Raw genomic sequence first — 14,862 nt, forward strand, 5'->3', positions numbered from 1 at the left:
AGTTACAAATGTTCTTATTAACCAGATGTAGTTCATTAGTCTGAGGTGTGCATTCACAGTCTAAATATGGGCAGCAGCAACACAAGATGATATCCAATGCTGTGCTAAGATTTAAGTTTCCAAATCTTTGTTCCATGTGAACCCACTAATGAAAATAATGTAAACACATGAAAAAATTATGATATGGCATCTTTTCTTAAACATTATTCATTATTTATTCCTTGTGAATCAATATTTCAAGCATTTGTGGGCATCTAATGAGCAAAATTATGTTGATTTTTTTTTTGCATTTTTCTGTACCATTTTCAAATAGATATTAAATATATTAAATGTGTTTCTATAACTATTTACAGCATGCTGACTATACACAATAGCGTGAACTTTAATTTGCATTTGATATCTTGCCTATTTATTCCAAACCTATATTACAGTACAATGTGCTTTATGCTGCAGATCTATGGTAATAGCTTTTATGTTTGTATGAACCCCATTAGCCTGTGTCAAGCAGCGATTAACAGCCACACACACAGATGGTAACATATGTGTTTGCCCACAGAAATGTTCCCTGACACACGCCGGTGTGTGCTGATGAAAATGTGATCATATTTAAAGATACGTCCACACACATACTGTGACCACCATACTTTATTGAAGCTATCTAGCACTCTCCCTCTATCTAGCTCTCCCATCAGTGATACACAAAGTCATTTAAGGCAAAAAATAATTTAGGACAGCTACACCCCCTTGCTATGATGCCATGATGCCTCTCAGGGGAGCCTGCCATAGTCCTTTCCAGAGGAAGGAAGCAAAAACCCTGCCGCATTAGTTTTTTTTCCATCGTTGTATTCCAGCTGGGGTTCCATAGATACTGATTTGTCTATCCCCACAGGATAGACCACTCTTAATACGATTACAGAGCTAGAGACTTTAAGATAATTCAAAGCATCTCCACGGTTAATTCTGAGAAGGCGGCATGGATGCCACATCCGCTTATTGTCGTTCCCTGCATGCTAAAGAGAGCATAAGAGTTGACTTATTACCACACAATACTGACTAAGTGGGAAATCTCTTTGGACATGGCGACCCACCATATGCTAGATTTAATTCGATTTTCTTTTTAGGCTTTAGTTAAGTGCTTCTAAAGTTTCTTGTTCCACAGCAAGAGGGTAAGAGGGCAGCTGTGGCTTTGACTTGAATTGCTTCTTCAAGAAAGGGCAAATAAGCCACGAGTTTGCTAAAATACAGAACACTTATAGCGACACAGCAGCATTAGCGTATTGGGTGCAAAACTGGATTAAACCTAATCCTAGAGTAAATTCATTTCTTTCAATGCAGATCTCTTGCAAATGTGTGATTTCTAGGACTAGGAGCTTAATCCAAAGAAGGGTCCATAAAGAGATGTGATGTGTTTGCTTTAGCTGAATTGTCTGCTACATTTTTAATACCCACTTAATCTAAGGTTAAAGGTTGTCTTAATGAGGAATTTGCCCTGCCATATCAATAGATGTTATAAGATGTTATGGTGATGGCTTTTAAAAATGCAGGTAGTTCATAAACACTTTATATAAAAGAGAAACACGGTCAGCTTGATGTCACCCAGTGGATTTGGGTTTTTAAGTCTCAGTGTTTGCATTATTACTGCTTCCATGTTATTGTTTGAGGAGCAAGAGGTCACTGTATTTAGAGCACAGGATGGCATGCTATAGGTTGTTAGCAAAATGGGTGCAGGGCACAAACACTGATGACAAGCAGATAAATATCAATATTTTTTCCTTTTACTCTGAATGCTTTTGATGGGCTGTACCTCTAATATGAAAAAGCATAACCTGCTTTAACCTTGTTCTTGAGTCTGAGGGGCAACTTTACTTAAAAAATTTACATTTAGTTGTATTCAGCATTAAAAATGTCCTTTTCAAGCCAGACATGTTACTCTACCTTTAACTAAAAGGAAATAAAAATATAATTAGGGTATTTCTGCATCGACCTTCCAATGGGTGCTGGTAAAGCCTAGCTGTCTGGAATTTGTATGGTGGCCTTAAGAGGTCAAATTCACTCAAGCTTAAGAAAAGACTAGCAGACAGAAAACCATTGCAAAAGCACACAAAATACAGCATAAGTTGAATAAAACATAACAGAAATAACAAAAAAATACTGTAAAAGGCATCAAAAAAACAAACAAAACAAAAGTGAAGTGTTTTTGGGGACACAGAAGTGACAAGCTAACAGTAACAGTAAGGCTACGTCCACACTATTGCGTTTTCGTTCCATTTTGGCCTCCCGTCCACACTGAGACGCCGTTTTCGCTCATGAAAAACGCAGCGTTTTGAAAACGCATACATTTGAAAACGGTGCTTTTGCGTCGCAGTGTGGACAGCGAAAACGGAGACTTTCTAAAACGAGGACGCATGTTACTCATATGATGCAGTCATGTGACCAATTAAACTAAGATAGTGGGGGGCATTATACAGCAGTTGTTTTGTTTGCTCTCAATTTTGACAGCCCTATTAAAGATTAACATCAGTCTGTACATGCTCCAGATAACTTTTCTTCAAATTCTTTAACTCTCACTCACTTTTGCAACTTTGTACTTTTGTGTTACTCGCAGCAACAACTCCACCTCATTGTTAGTCCATTTAAAAAACTTGGTGCTTCTCCTCAACATTTTGCCGTGATGTTTCAAAGAGCTGGAAAGTAAATAAACGGCAGACAGAAATGAGGCAGGCGGAATCTTCTTGCATTTCACGCATGCGCAATACTGGAATGTAAGCATTTTCGACCATTTCAATCTGGACGCACAACTCTGTGACAACGACTGAAAACGCTAGTGTGGACGTGGAGCGTTTTCAGACAAAAACGCTGTTTTCAAATCTATCTAGTGTGGACGTAGCCTAAATGTGTATTTTCAGTATTATATGTAACAAACCATGTTACTATGCATTGTTTTCCGCCTCACTGATGAACACTGCTTCTCTTAAACGTGTCTGTCTCACAGCAGTCCTTCTTTAGCTTTGGTTTCTGTCACTTCTGCAGCTGGTCCATCATGTTATTGTGTCCCCACAAACACTTCTTTTTTGTTTTGAGTTTTTAATTATGACTTTTACAGCATTTATTTTCAATTTTTTGTGATTTCTGTTCCGTTTTATTCAACTTTTGTTGTACTTAGTGTGCTTTTGCTGTGTTTTTCTACTTGCTGGAATTTTCACGAGTTGCAGTTCATTTGACCTCTCTGACCCACCGTAAATTTACCTTTAGAGACTATAATTCCACTGTAAGAAACCTCGGAGTGTTCCTGGATGGCTCTTTTAAACTCGAGAAACAGGTGTCCACTGTGGTAAAAAACAGCTTTTACCAGTTGCGTCAGATTTCCAAAGCAAAGCCGTTCCTTCCTTTAAAGGACCTTGAAAAGCTTATCCACGCATTTATTACATCCAGATTGGACTACTGTAACTCCCTATACTCGGGCCTCCAACACTCCTCTCTTTGCCGGCTCCGGTTAATTCAAAATGCAGCTGCGCGTCTTTTAACAGGTACGAGAATTCATGAACACATAACTCCAATTTTAGCCAAATTACATTGGCTCCCTGTTAAATATCGTATAGATTTTAAAATTCTTTTGTTCACTTTTAATATTTTGAATAATTTAGCGCCCAGTTATCTTTCTGATTTACTCCATTCATACAATCCCAACAGAGCACTTAGATCGTCCAACCACAGGCTCCTAGCACAACCTAGGACTCGAATGAAGTCGAGAGGCGACCGGGCCTTTGCATCCGTGGCACCCAGACTCTGGAATAACCTCCCCGTTCATATTCGCACTGCCGAGTCTATCCAGTCTTTTAAATTACGTCTTAAAACTTATTTTACTTTGGCTTTTGATTCTGTCTAGTTGGCTGTTTTAGCTTGTTGCGTTGTTACCTATTGTCTGTTGTCCTCTTTTATTGTTTGTTTTAACTGTCTCATGTTTTTATTGACTGTGAAGCACTATGGTCAACACTGTTGTTTTAATATGTGCTATATAAATAAATTTTGATTTGATTTGATTTATAATTGTTCATGTATACATAAACACTTACAGCTGCCCTCTTACAAAAAACTTTAGAAGGCTGTAAAGATGTTAAAGTTGGGCCTTTTTAACATGGGGGTCTATGGGGGTTGACTCACTTTTGAAGCAAGCCTCAAGTGGCATTTGTGGTACTGCAGTTTTGGACTTTTCTGCTTTGAGTTCACTATAACTGGCTGGTTGATCAAGTCCAGTACAAGGAGGCAAGGGGATAACAATGTGCAGCTAATACATTCCTGAAGTGCCAAGAATTCATATTGATGGCGCCTCAAAGAATGTTCTTTTCAGCAGTTCAGGATGGGTGTCAGCCATCTTCTCCCAACTTCTCAAAAACAGGAAATCAAGGGGGGTACTGTGGCCATTTAATGACAAATGAAGAGCTCCCACTGTGTCCAGCTGTGACTTTCAAAAGCGTGGAGGAAGGCTTGGTGGATAACAGCTAAATGGCTGCTGAGTGACAAATCAAATGGTTGTTGCAGCTAAATCAAAAGACAGCGAGTTACAAAGTGCAGCCTGAGAATGCAAGTCCTGCCAAGAAACCTTTTTCATCATTATGCTGCCCTCTACGGGTCTTCTTCCTCCAGCCTCCCTCTTTTTCCACCCCCCCCCCCCCCCATCCCCAACACACACACACACACACACACATCATCATCATCACCCCTCCCCAGCACCACCAGCCCGCCTCCTCCACATTACCACAGCTTGCACCCCCCCCCCCCCCCCCCCCCCTCTCCTCCCCTTCCTAAACCACCCCCCTTAAAGACTATTGCGCGCATTAAATTGCTTTTCATTTCCGTGCTGTGACAGTCTCTGAGATCGGGGGGGATTTATGCATTTTCACGAGTGACTTTCACTGCCATGCTACGGTAATTATTTCATAATACGTCCTTCGCTGCAGGGCACGGGCTGGTTTGCACCAACCAACCGAGATCAAGTTCCACTAGTTGACAACGCTGGGTGGAAAGATGAAGCGCGCGCGTACATAGGATATCCTATGAGCAGGAGCAACAGAACTGCAGAAAACAGAAGAAGAAGAAGGAGAAGAGGAGGAAAGGGGGGGGGATCGGATTCTCGCATCCGAGGAGGCAACTGGAGGAACATTGATCTCCGGTCGATTTGGACGCACTGGCAATTGAAATAAAGAGACCTTGGGCAGATCTATACATAAACTGGTAGGAGCCGCACCGCTGGCAGCAGACAGGGGTGGGGGGGGATTCGTGCCTCTCTCTGAGCCTTCGTCAGTGCGCATGGATGAAAGTCACAGTTAAAATGCATGCGGCAAGTCCTGTCTGATGTGGGATTACCGCGTTTTTATTCGCCCCCCTCGCCTCCCGACCATGTTCCAACTTTGGTTTTGGCTCTTTTTCCGAGATGACACTGCTAATTTCAGTCGGCGCTGGGAGAGCACCGGAGCCCGTTTCGCCGCGCAGGCTGTCACATCATCGGCGTGAATGAGAACGTTACCCGCGCTCGTCCATGCCTGGTTTATGGAGCTAAACACCGCGGAGACTTGACTTGATTTTTTTTCTTTCCTCTTTCTTTTCTTTTCTTTTCCTCCTTTTTCTTTTATTTTTTTAACCATCCGGCTGAAGGGCGGACAGTGAAATCACGAAATCCATGTTTTCACTGAGGCTGGGGGGAAAAGACCGGACACAGCCGTGATTGTCAGCATGTTTTGGCGTTTACCGGAATCAGCACGGTAAGAAAACCCTGATTTATTTTCTTGCCCCCCCCCCCCCCTTTCTTTTGGTTTAACTGCTTGTCTCAGCTGAGACGTTATGCCTTTTTAACGTGTTCTTTTTTTTATTGGGAGGAGGAGGGGTGAGTGTGTATAGGTGTGTGTGTGTGTGTGTGTGTGTGTGTGTGTGTGTGTGTGTGTGTGTGTGTGTGTGTGTGTGTGGAGGGGGGGGGGATCTCTCCGTGGTGCTGAAACCTGCTTCCACCCTCAGTCACATTACTGAAGTTGATCCCGGATTTAAAGGTGCTTTTAAGAAAGGTGTCTGCGGCCGCTGTGCCAGTAACAAGCACAGAGCCCGCATTTCTGCGCTCCAGTTAGAGCATCCCGTTTTTTTAAAAAAGCCTGCTGCATCCGCACACGGATGCTCTGCAAAGACAAGGCGCGCTGATGCACTGGCGTTCCAAGTTATATCTCCATTATTTCCGTGAGCCTGGCTTTTAGAAACAAATATTTATTTATTTATTTATTTGAAATGGTGTTAAACTGAAACATTTCAAACATTTTGATTGACACCTCAGTGGTGGAGTAGGCTACCTGTGTGCGTGCGTTAAAATTGCGCTTATTTATTTTATTTTGATTTTTGGGAGGAGGGGGGGAATTTATGGAGCGATGTGTGGGCTTTTGTGCTCTTTTAAGGAACGCACACAGACCCAAATGTGTGCGTCTGCTGTGCACGCGCGTGTGTGTGCACGCGCGCGTCTGAGGCGGAGAGAGAGAGGGAGAGAGAAAGAGAGAGAGAGATCTGTAACCTTCTATATAGCAGATGCCATACATAATACTTGATTATAGAATTATCTACTCCACGTCAAAATGTAGTTTGGATCAGAGATCCTCCGCGAGATTTGCCTTTGATCAACTCCTCTCCTTTCTTTCTTTTCAATCTTTCTTTTCTTTTTTTTCCTCTTTTTTCCGCCCGTGGGCAGCAGCAGCAGCAGAAGGAGAAGAAGAAGAAGAAGAAGGGCTGCGACTGTCGCCTTGTAGGCTCATATTCACATTTTCTATGGCAGGTCGGATATATATATGTGTATCCATTTTTCTACAGAGATGAGGACTGTCTGCTTGTCCCTGTCGATTGGTATCAGGGAACCGGCATTTTATTTTTATTCGCACCGAGGACGGTTTTTAATCATAGCACAGGAATAAACACCCCCCCCCTCACCCCCCCGTCTTTCATCCTCATGTTGTGGAGGTGGAGAGAAGGGATCCGACAGTTTCCCCAAGTCGTCGGGTATGAGGGGTGAGTGAGGTATCTTTGTAGTTCAGAGATAGGAGTTCATCCTCGAGGTTTTAATGTGAGTTTGAATCGTCAAAGGAAAAGACAAACAAACAAACATTTACACATACAAATAATAATAATAATAATAATAATAATAACAGAGACCGTAAATGCAACAATCACCCATCTCACAAGGAATGAGACTCGAGATTACCTGACAAGAAGTGTCGTTTGTCGTTTTTCCACTGTCATCTGTTAACAAATACTGGAATCTCCGAGTCTGCAAACGGTGGATGGCGATAGCTTCTTCTTTTTCTTCTTCTTATTCTAACAAGATGGATTGGAATTCAGGCGAGCTATCAAAAAATGCGCAGTGACCGTCCAATAGCGGATACTTGTGTTACTTTAAATACAACATTCTTTATGCATGTAGTTGTTAAACACGCAACTTGTTTTCTGCCACTTTCAAAATCAAAATGATGCCGACATAACACATCTGCATATTGGAAAAATATGTGTGCGTGTGTGTGCGTGTGTGTGTGTGCGTGTGTATGTGTGTGAATACATCTAATGTTTGCTCTTTTAGGCTCTTCTGAGTGAGCAAATTTGCATTTCTGTAAATATTGCACCTGTGCCCATGATGTGTAAAACACAACTCGTCCTTTTCTCTCCCCTCCTTAGATGACACCTCATACTGGTACTGCACTTGAGTGAGCTGGGGCATCCTCTCCCAGGAAAAATGCATATCTGGATCCTAAAAATAATACTTCTGATTGCATCATCTCTGAGGCTGGTTGAGATGTATGACAATTATGGGGAGATCTGCCGAAACCTGTGCACGTGCGAGGAGAAGGAAGGGATCCTGACGGTGAGCTGCGAGAACCGGGGGATCATCAGGCTGACGGAGATCAGCCCTGTCCAGTACTCCATGTACCACCTCCTGCTCACGGGGAACCTCCTGAAGAAGCTGTCGGTCGATGATTTCATCAATTACACCGGGGTGACCATCCTGCACTTGGGGAACAATGATATCTCTGAGATAGAGTCGGGTGCCTTCAATGGACTCCAGGGATTAAAAAGGTTGCACCTGAATAACAACAAGATAGAAGTTCTGAGAGATGAAACCTTTAAAGGACTTGAGAGCTTGGAATACCTACAGATTGATTATAATTTCATCACAAACATAGAGTCCAACGCCCTGAGCAAACTACACCAACTAACAGTGATGATTCTGAACGACAACCTGCTCTCTGCCCTTCCTCCCAACATCTTCCGGAATGTCCCCCTTACGCACTTGGATCTGAGAGGGAACCGCTTAAAAATGTTCCCCTATATTGGCCTCCTAGAGCACATGGACAAAGTTGTGGAATTACAACTGGAGGAGAATCCGTGGAATTGCTCCTGCGAGCTCATTGCTCTGAAGGCTTGGCTGGAGAGTATAGCTTACACAGCTCTGGTGGGAGAAGTGGTGTGCGAGACGCCATTCAGGCTCCATGGAAGAGACCTGGATGAGGTGTCAAAGCAGGAACTCTGCCCACGAAGACCCCTAGAAGACACAGTCAGGCCTGCGCCGCCTAGCAGCACTAATGGATACTATCAGACCACACCAGCCGCTGTCACAGCCTCTGCCACCTCCTCGGCTGTTTTAAGGTCTTCTTCCAGGCCTACCAAGGGCACACGGCAATTGAACAGAACCAGGTTAAAGCCCACCTCCCGAATACCAGGCGGCAATCCATACAACTATGGCCCCATCATTGCTTTTCAGACCAAATCTCCTGTGCCTTTGGACTGCCCCACTGCTTGCACATGTAATCTGCAGATATCTGAAATTGGGTTAAATGTCAACTGCCAAGAGAGAAAGATTGAAAGCATTTCTGACCTAAAACCCAAGCCATACAATCCTAAAAAAATGTATCTCACTGGAAATTACATCCCTGTGGTGCGGAGATCAGATTTTGTCGACGCCACTGGATTGGATTTGCTTCACCTGGGAAACAACAGGATAACTCTGATCCACGACCGGGCTTTTGGGGATTTAACCAACCTGCGTAGGCTGTATTTGAATGGTAATCTCATGGACAGGCTCACAGGAGAAATGTTTTTTGGTTTGCAGAACTTACAATATCTTTATTTAGAGTACAACAAAATCAAGGAGGTCGATGCGGGCACTTTCCGCTATCTCCCTAATCTGCAGCTGCTTTTCCTGAACAACAACCTCCTGAAAACTTTACCTGTGGGCATCTTTTCCAGCCTCTCCCTGTCTAGGCTTAATCTGCGTAACAACCATTTCCAAAACCTCCCCGTGAGTGGTGTTTTGGATCAGCTCAAGCTGCTGTTGCAGATAGATCTGTTTGAGAACCCCTGGGAATGCTCCTGCGACATAGTGGGGATGAAGATATGGCTCGAGCAGCTCAGTGCAGGCACTGTGGTTAATGAGGTCGTGTGCAAGACGCCAAAACGCCACACAGGAATGGACCTGCGTTCTGTCCCGTCAGAGCAGCTCTGCCCAGATTACTCCGAAGCCTATGTCTCGCCAACTCCACCTACGGAGGAGCCCATGGACGAACACGTTGTCACCACAGGTGCTACTCGGAGGTTGGAACCCCCTGGCAGCACCGTCCCCCTCTCCGTCCTCATCCTCAGCCTCCTGCTTGTTTTCATCATGTCTGTCTTTGTGGCTGCGGGGCTCTTTGTTGTGGTCATGAAAAAGCGTAAAAAGTCACAGAGTGACCGTACTAGCACTAACAACTCCGACGTCAGCTCTTTTAACCTGCAGTACAGCCTCTACAGCAACCGCTCTGGACCTAAAGTTAAGGCCCCGGCTGGTCATGTATATGAATATATCCCCCATCCAATGGGCCATATGTGCAAAAATCCCATTTACAGGTCAAGGGAGGGGAACACAGTGGAGGATTACCGTGACCTCCATGAGCTCAAGGTCACATACAGGAGTACCCCAGATGATGAGAGGGACAGTAGTACGATGAGGAGCCCTTCATACAGTGTTAGCACCATCGAGCCACGTGAAAACCCTTCCCCTGTGCAGGATGCAGACCATTTCTTCAGAGGGATCCTTGAACCTGATAAGCAGTCACCCCACCAGTCCATCCCGTCAATCCCAGCAGGGGCCAATTTAGAGTACAAGTATACGGGTCCCGTGTCGTACACGTACAACCCAAATTTTGATGTCAGACGTCAGTTCTTGCACCCGGAGAGAATAAGAGAAACAGTGCTCTATGGCACAGCACCCAGTACTGTTTATGTCGAGCCCAACAGGAATGAGTATTTGGAGCTAAAAGCTAAACTGCAGTCTGAGCCTGATTACCTCGAAGTTCTTGAGAAACAGACCACCTTTAGCCAGTTCTGAGCAACAGAGTCGTGAGCATAATGAAGCATTTTCTCTCTCGACCCTCCTTGAAACAGTGGCTCAGTTTCTAGGGTGCCTTGGCACAAATACAAACAAGCGAAAGAGAAAGAGTTGAAACGGGGTGTGCCGAACAATCTTATTCTTATTTCAGAAACATGACATTACAGGAATGGATACAGCTTTCTCGAGACATGGATGAACAAAATTGCTTAACTGATGATGCAAAATCTATTTTTCTATGGTGAAGATTGAATAACACACAAAAATGTAAGTGTACAGGTAAATCTTACCCAACTTCATTTTCAGGAATATAACCATACATACGATATATTGTGAATCAGAAAAAGAAATGTTTATAAAAATCACACCTGGACATACAAGAAAAAACAAATAAACAACAAAAAAAAAAAAACCCAACACATTGTACAGCAGATCATCAAAACTGTGTAGGACTATTTTCTGCTGTAGTCTGTAAGTAAGTATTTATTGATATAATCTGCCATGTCTTTTCAAAACTTTTGATTCTTCATCAGTATTACCTGTGTCATCATACTCCATCATCCTCCGGAAAAAGGCTTATGTTTCTAGTTTCATTTACTGTAGCTCTGCATTGTAAAAGTGGCTTTTCTTTTTCCTTTTTCCTTTTTTGTTTTTCTTTTCTTTTGTTTCTCGGAAAGTGGCACACCCCAATGTCCAAAACAGACTGCGTCATTTGAAGAAGATGAAAAAAAAAAAAAAAAAAAAAGAAGTGTCTTTGTATGCTTTCTGCACTTTTTGGAAATGGAAGGCAAGTTAGCCTTCAATGAGCTCTCATAAAGGAGATTATTATATTAAAAATGAATATGGCTATTCATTCTTAATATGTAGGATTGATATGTTATCAAAACAAAAATTCATAAATGATATTTGAAGTATTAATTATGTTGTGTAATACTGGCATTTTAATCAATGTAACACCTATTTTTATACGAGCATTGGCAAATTCTCTATCGATTATGGGTTTCTTTTGTTTTGATTGCTTTGCACTTATTGCACTATATTGACCAAACTATGTTATTGTCATCAAATAAACATGATGTCAGGTTCATATAATGTGCTTATGCGGAAACTGAAGGTGGAATGAGGCCATTTGGGTTTTTGGTTCAGCATGTGGGTTTTAGATGTGAAATCAAGAGAGTTTTCCAACAGCTAAAAGTTGTTTTATGCCATAATCAGTTAACAATATATCGGCTGACCAGATCAGACTATGGTGGGCACTCAGTTAAAGAAGATAAAGACAGTGTATACGTGCTCCACTTAAAGTGGAGGTTGCGTCGTCAGTGAGAATTGAAATCAATGGGTATTAATCAATGACCATTATGTAAGGCTGGCCTTCTGCAATTATACCGCGACAACATAATCCAGATTGTCGTCTGTCAATGGATGAGCAGGTGTTTTATATAAACATCATTTAACATCTTCGCAAAGTCAGCGGGTATGAAACATAAAGATGTGCTGGATTATGTTTTTGGTGTCGAAACGTAATAGGTTTGTTTGATATGCAAACAGTTTTGTAAGTCAAGAAGTTTAAAAATATAAGAAAACATGTTCAAAATCTGCTTTTTTTCTCCGGTCTTTCAAGTGCTTGTTTGTTAATTGACTTTTCACTTGACCCACTTAAATTCAATATGCAAAGTAGATCTATAAAAATGCAGAGGATGCACTGTGCCACCATTTTCAGTGTGCAGCAAGCGTCACCATTTAGGAATTCAGTGTTCCAGAACTGAGATGGGCACGGATCTTTCTGGAGAGGAATCAAAAGAATGGAAGAAGTGTGTGTGTGTCTGTCTGTGTGTGTGTGTGTGGCGGGGGTGGCGGGTGGCTGTGCCACATCAGACACCTTAATGCGACACTTAATTCTGACCTCAAAAGGAATAACTATGAATTTATATTATTTTAATCGGCTTTTTCCCTCTAGAAAACGTCTATTTTACGGTATTTAACTGTACTGAGTTTTCTATGCGGTGCCAGCTGCCTTTCCTCAATGACAAAAAAGGGAAAAAATCCAATGCTCTGGGTCCTCTTCTTTTGTTGGAGCTTTTCATAGAAGCCCAGAATGAGAACAGAAGGCACCATTTGGGAGATGAGGAGTCCTGGAACTGAGTGTAACTGTGGATGTGTCATACATGTAGCAGGGGATGTGAATCATAGCCAAGAAGTGCGTGCAGTTGCCCAGTATTAGTGGCCTATGGGATGTCGCAGTACTGACAATTTTTGACATTATTTATTTTTCTGATGCCAATGTTGAAAGAGGAAATCATTTATAGTTTACTGAGGTTCAACAAGGATCTGAGCAGTGCGTTGACAAATTGTTTAAAATGCGGGCAGATGGCTCTTTTTCTTTTTATCTGTTTTATTATTATTATAATACTCATAGTATTGTATTCTTCAGGATGATTTGGCTACGTTCAAGAGAAAAAAGAAAAAAAAAACAACAAAAAAAAACAAAACGCTTTAGCACAATTACATAATCACTGAATCATGTATTCCAAATGGGCTTGTTAATACCATATGCGTGCATATGCACATCTCTCTAGCCCAAACTCCCAGTGTGGACGTTCATCACTCTGTCCTGGCGTAATTGGGGGATGGATGCACTGAGAATCCCACTGCAGGAGGCTTTAATGTGCACGTGTGTGTGCGTACTGATAGAGGGGAATGGCGGGGGGGGGGGACTACTTCCAGTTGAAATAATGCTTTTAACCAGCCAATGGCCTCTAGGTACACAAATGGATGCATCAAGGAAGGACAAAGAGTTTATTATTATTATCCTTTCCCGGATTATTTAGTCTATAGCCTTCTATCAGGCTTCTATATAGTGCATTCAGCGGCTGTGGAAGTTTTTCAGCAATAATCCCTCACACAAACAGTACGATTTCTGCAGTGGTCAATATTTGTATTCAGATGAGGAATGAAGCTCTAAGGTGAAATATCTCCAAATGTGTTGCTTCATGCTACACACGAGCCCCCATGATTTATGGCTAAAACTCACCGTGTGGAATCTGATGCAGGGCTGATGCAACACAAGGCGTGATGTAGGTGCAGATGTAGCTGTCACAGAGGCCTCACTCTTTTGCTTTGCTTGCAGCAAGGAAAGTTCAGAAGACACTGGTTAAGTTTGTTTAAAAGATTTTTTTTCCTCAGAAAACTAAAAGCAGAGGGAGAGACACTCTCCTTCTGCTTTCACACCATTTGAGAGTTAATCAATGTTGAATCAGAGTGGGACAGCGCGTGAAACCCGTCCAAGCTGCGTGAAGTTGTTGGCTCATCATTCTGCTATTTTCGGTACATGGACTTTTAGTTGGAGGCAATTATTTTCTAACAGTGTATGAAAATACCCGGCTAATTAAACATTTTCTGGATTTGATTTAGCAGACTTATGCTAAGATTATATTTCATAGCTGATCAGATGGCACTGGCAGAGTTTTGTGTTTATGGTAAATAAAATCAGCTTGATGCTACACATACACAGGGCCACGTTTACCTACTACAGAGCCCAGGGGCAAAAGAAAGCTCAAGGCCCCCTTCAGTTCCAGTTCCTCTTTGTGTACTGCACATGTATCATGTTGCCTTTTAAGTGTCCATAATGCAAAATATGTACTGTTTAGTTTGCTTCTGAACAATTTTATTGACTAAATCATATAAACAGAAATTAAAGTATTCAAGTACATTAAAGCCAGGACTTCAATAAACAGTAAAAACTTTGATTATGCATTATTAGTTGTTATGCATAAGAATAATTTTTCAAGATGTTTTATATATTTACATGTAAGCAACAAAAAATTCAAAGCATTCCACAAATTCAGGATTTAATACAAAGTAAAATGAAAGCATTGGCTTTAAGCCCTCGTACTTTTTATTGTTTTTAAGTCTTTTTTTTTATTTGAAATGAATCAAATTTACAACAAAGCAATTGTCAAAAACAATGAAGACAGTCTTGATTATACATAATTGCTTATACATAAGCAATGTGTGTAGATTCACATACATAACAAAAACAGTGTTCAGTAGAAATATTAGGTTTCAGTCCTTTTACCTGTCGTATACTTTCATTTTGAATTAAATTTACCACAAAGTAATTGTGAAAAGTTATAAAGACTGTCTTGCTTATGTGTTAATGAGCTCTTATGCAAATGAATGGCTTGTCAAAATGTGTTGTGTTAAAAAAAGCAAAAAAAGATGTATTTGCTTTTTTATTTTTATTTTTTTTGTTAGGCCAAAACGGTGTAGAAAATTTAAATGAATATGTAGCAAATGGTGTTTTAAAAATATTTAATATTTGAATGGCTAATGCTGAATCATTTTGTTTCAAATCCTGAGAGCTCTAACAACACAAATTCACATCAACTTTTTTGATGATACATTTGATGATTTCCTTCTTTCTTTAACATTTTTTTCATAAGGCTTTTAATTTGAAGGATTGTATTATTGAATTGCTGGCC

The 14,862-nt window shown here is 41.5% G+C and overlaps 1 protein-coding gene across 1 annotated transcript; it reads left to right on the plus strand.

Moving 5' to 3' along the window:
• Positions 1-5,124: 5,124 nt before the first annotated feature.
• On the plus strand, positions 5,125-13,072 carry slitrk5 (SLIT and NTRK like family member 5). The gene is made up of 2 exons (XM_086282245.1): positions 5,125-5,759; positions 7,696-13,072. The coding sequence occupies exon 2, from the start codon at positions 7,754-7,756 to the stop codon at positions 10,379-10,381; it is 2,628 nt and encodes an 875-aa protein (XP_086138371.1). The 5' UTR covers positions 5,125-5,759; positions 7,696-7,753; the 3' UTR covers positions 10,382-13,072.
• Positions 13,073-14,862: the final 1,790 nt, after the last annotated feature.

The sequence above is a fragment of the Aulonocara sp. 'chitande type north' Nkhata Bay genome, linkage group LG23, assembly GCF_057382095.1.
Source record: "Aulonocara sp. 'chitande type north' Nkhata Bay isolate Kocher_YH1m ecotype deep benthic linkage group LG23, A_spYH_male_GT1.1, whole genome shotgun sequence".
In the NCBI taxonomy this organism is placed as follows: Eukaryota; Metazoa; Chordata; class Actinopteri; order Cichliformes; family Cichlidae; genus Aulonocara; species Aulonocara sp. 'chitande type north' Nkhata Bay.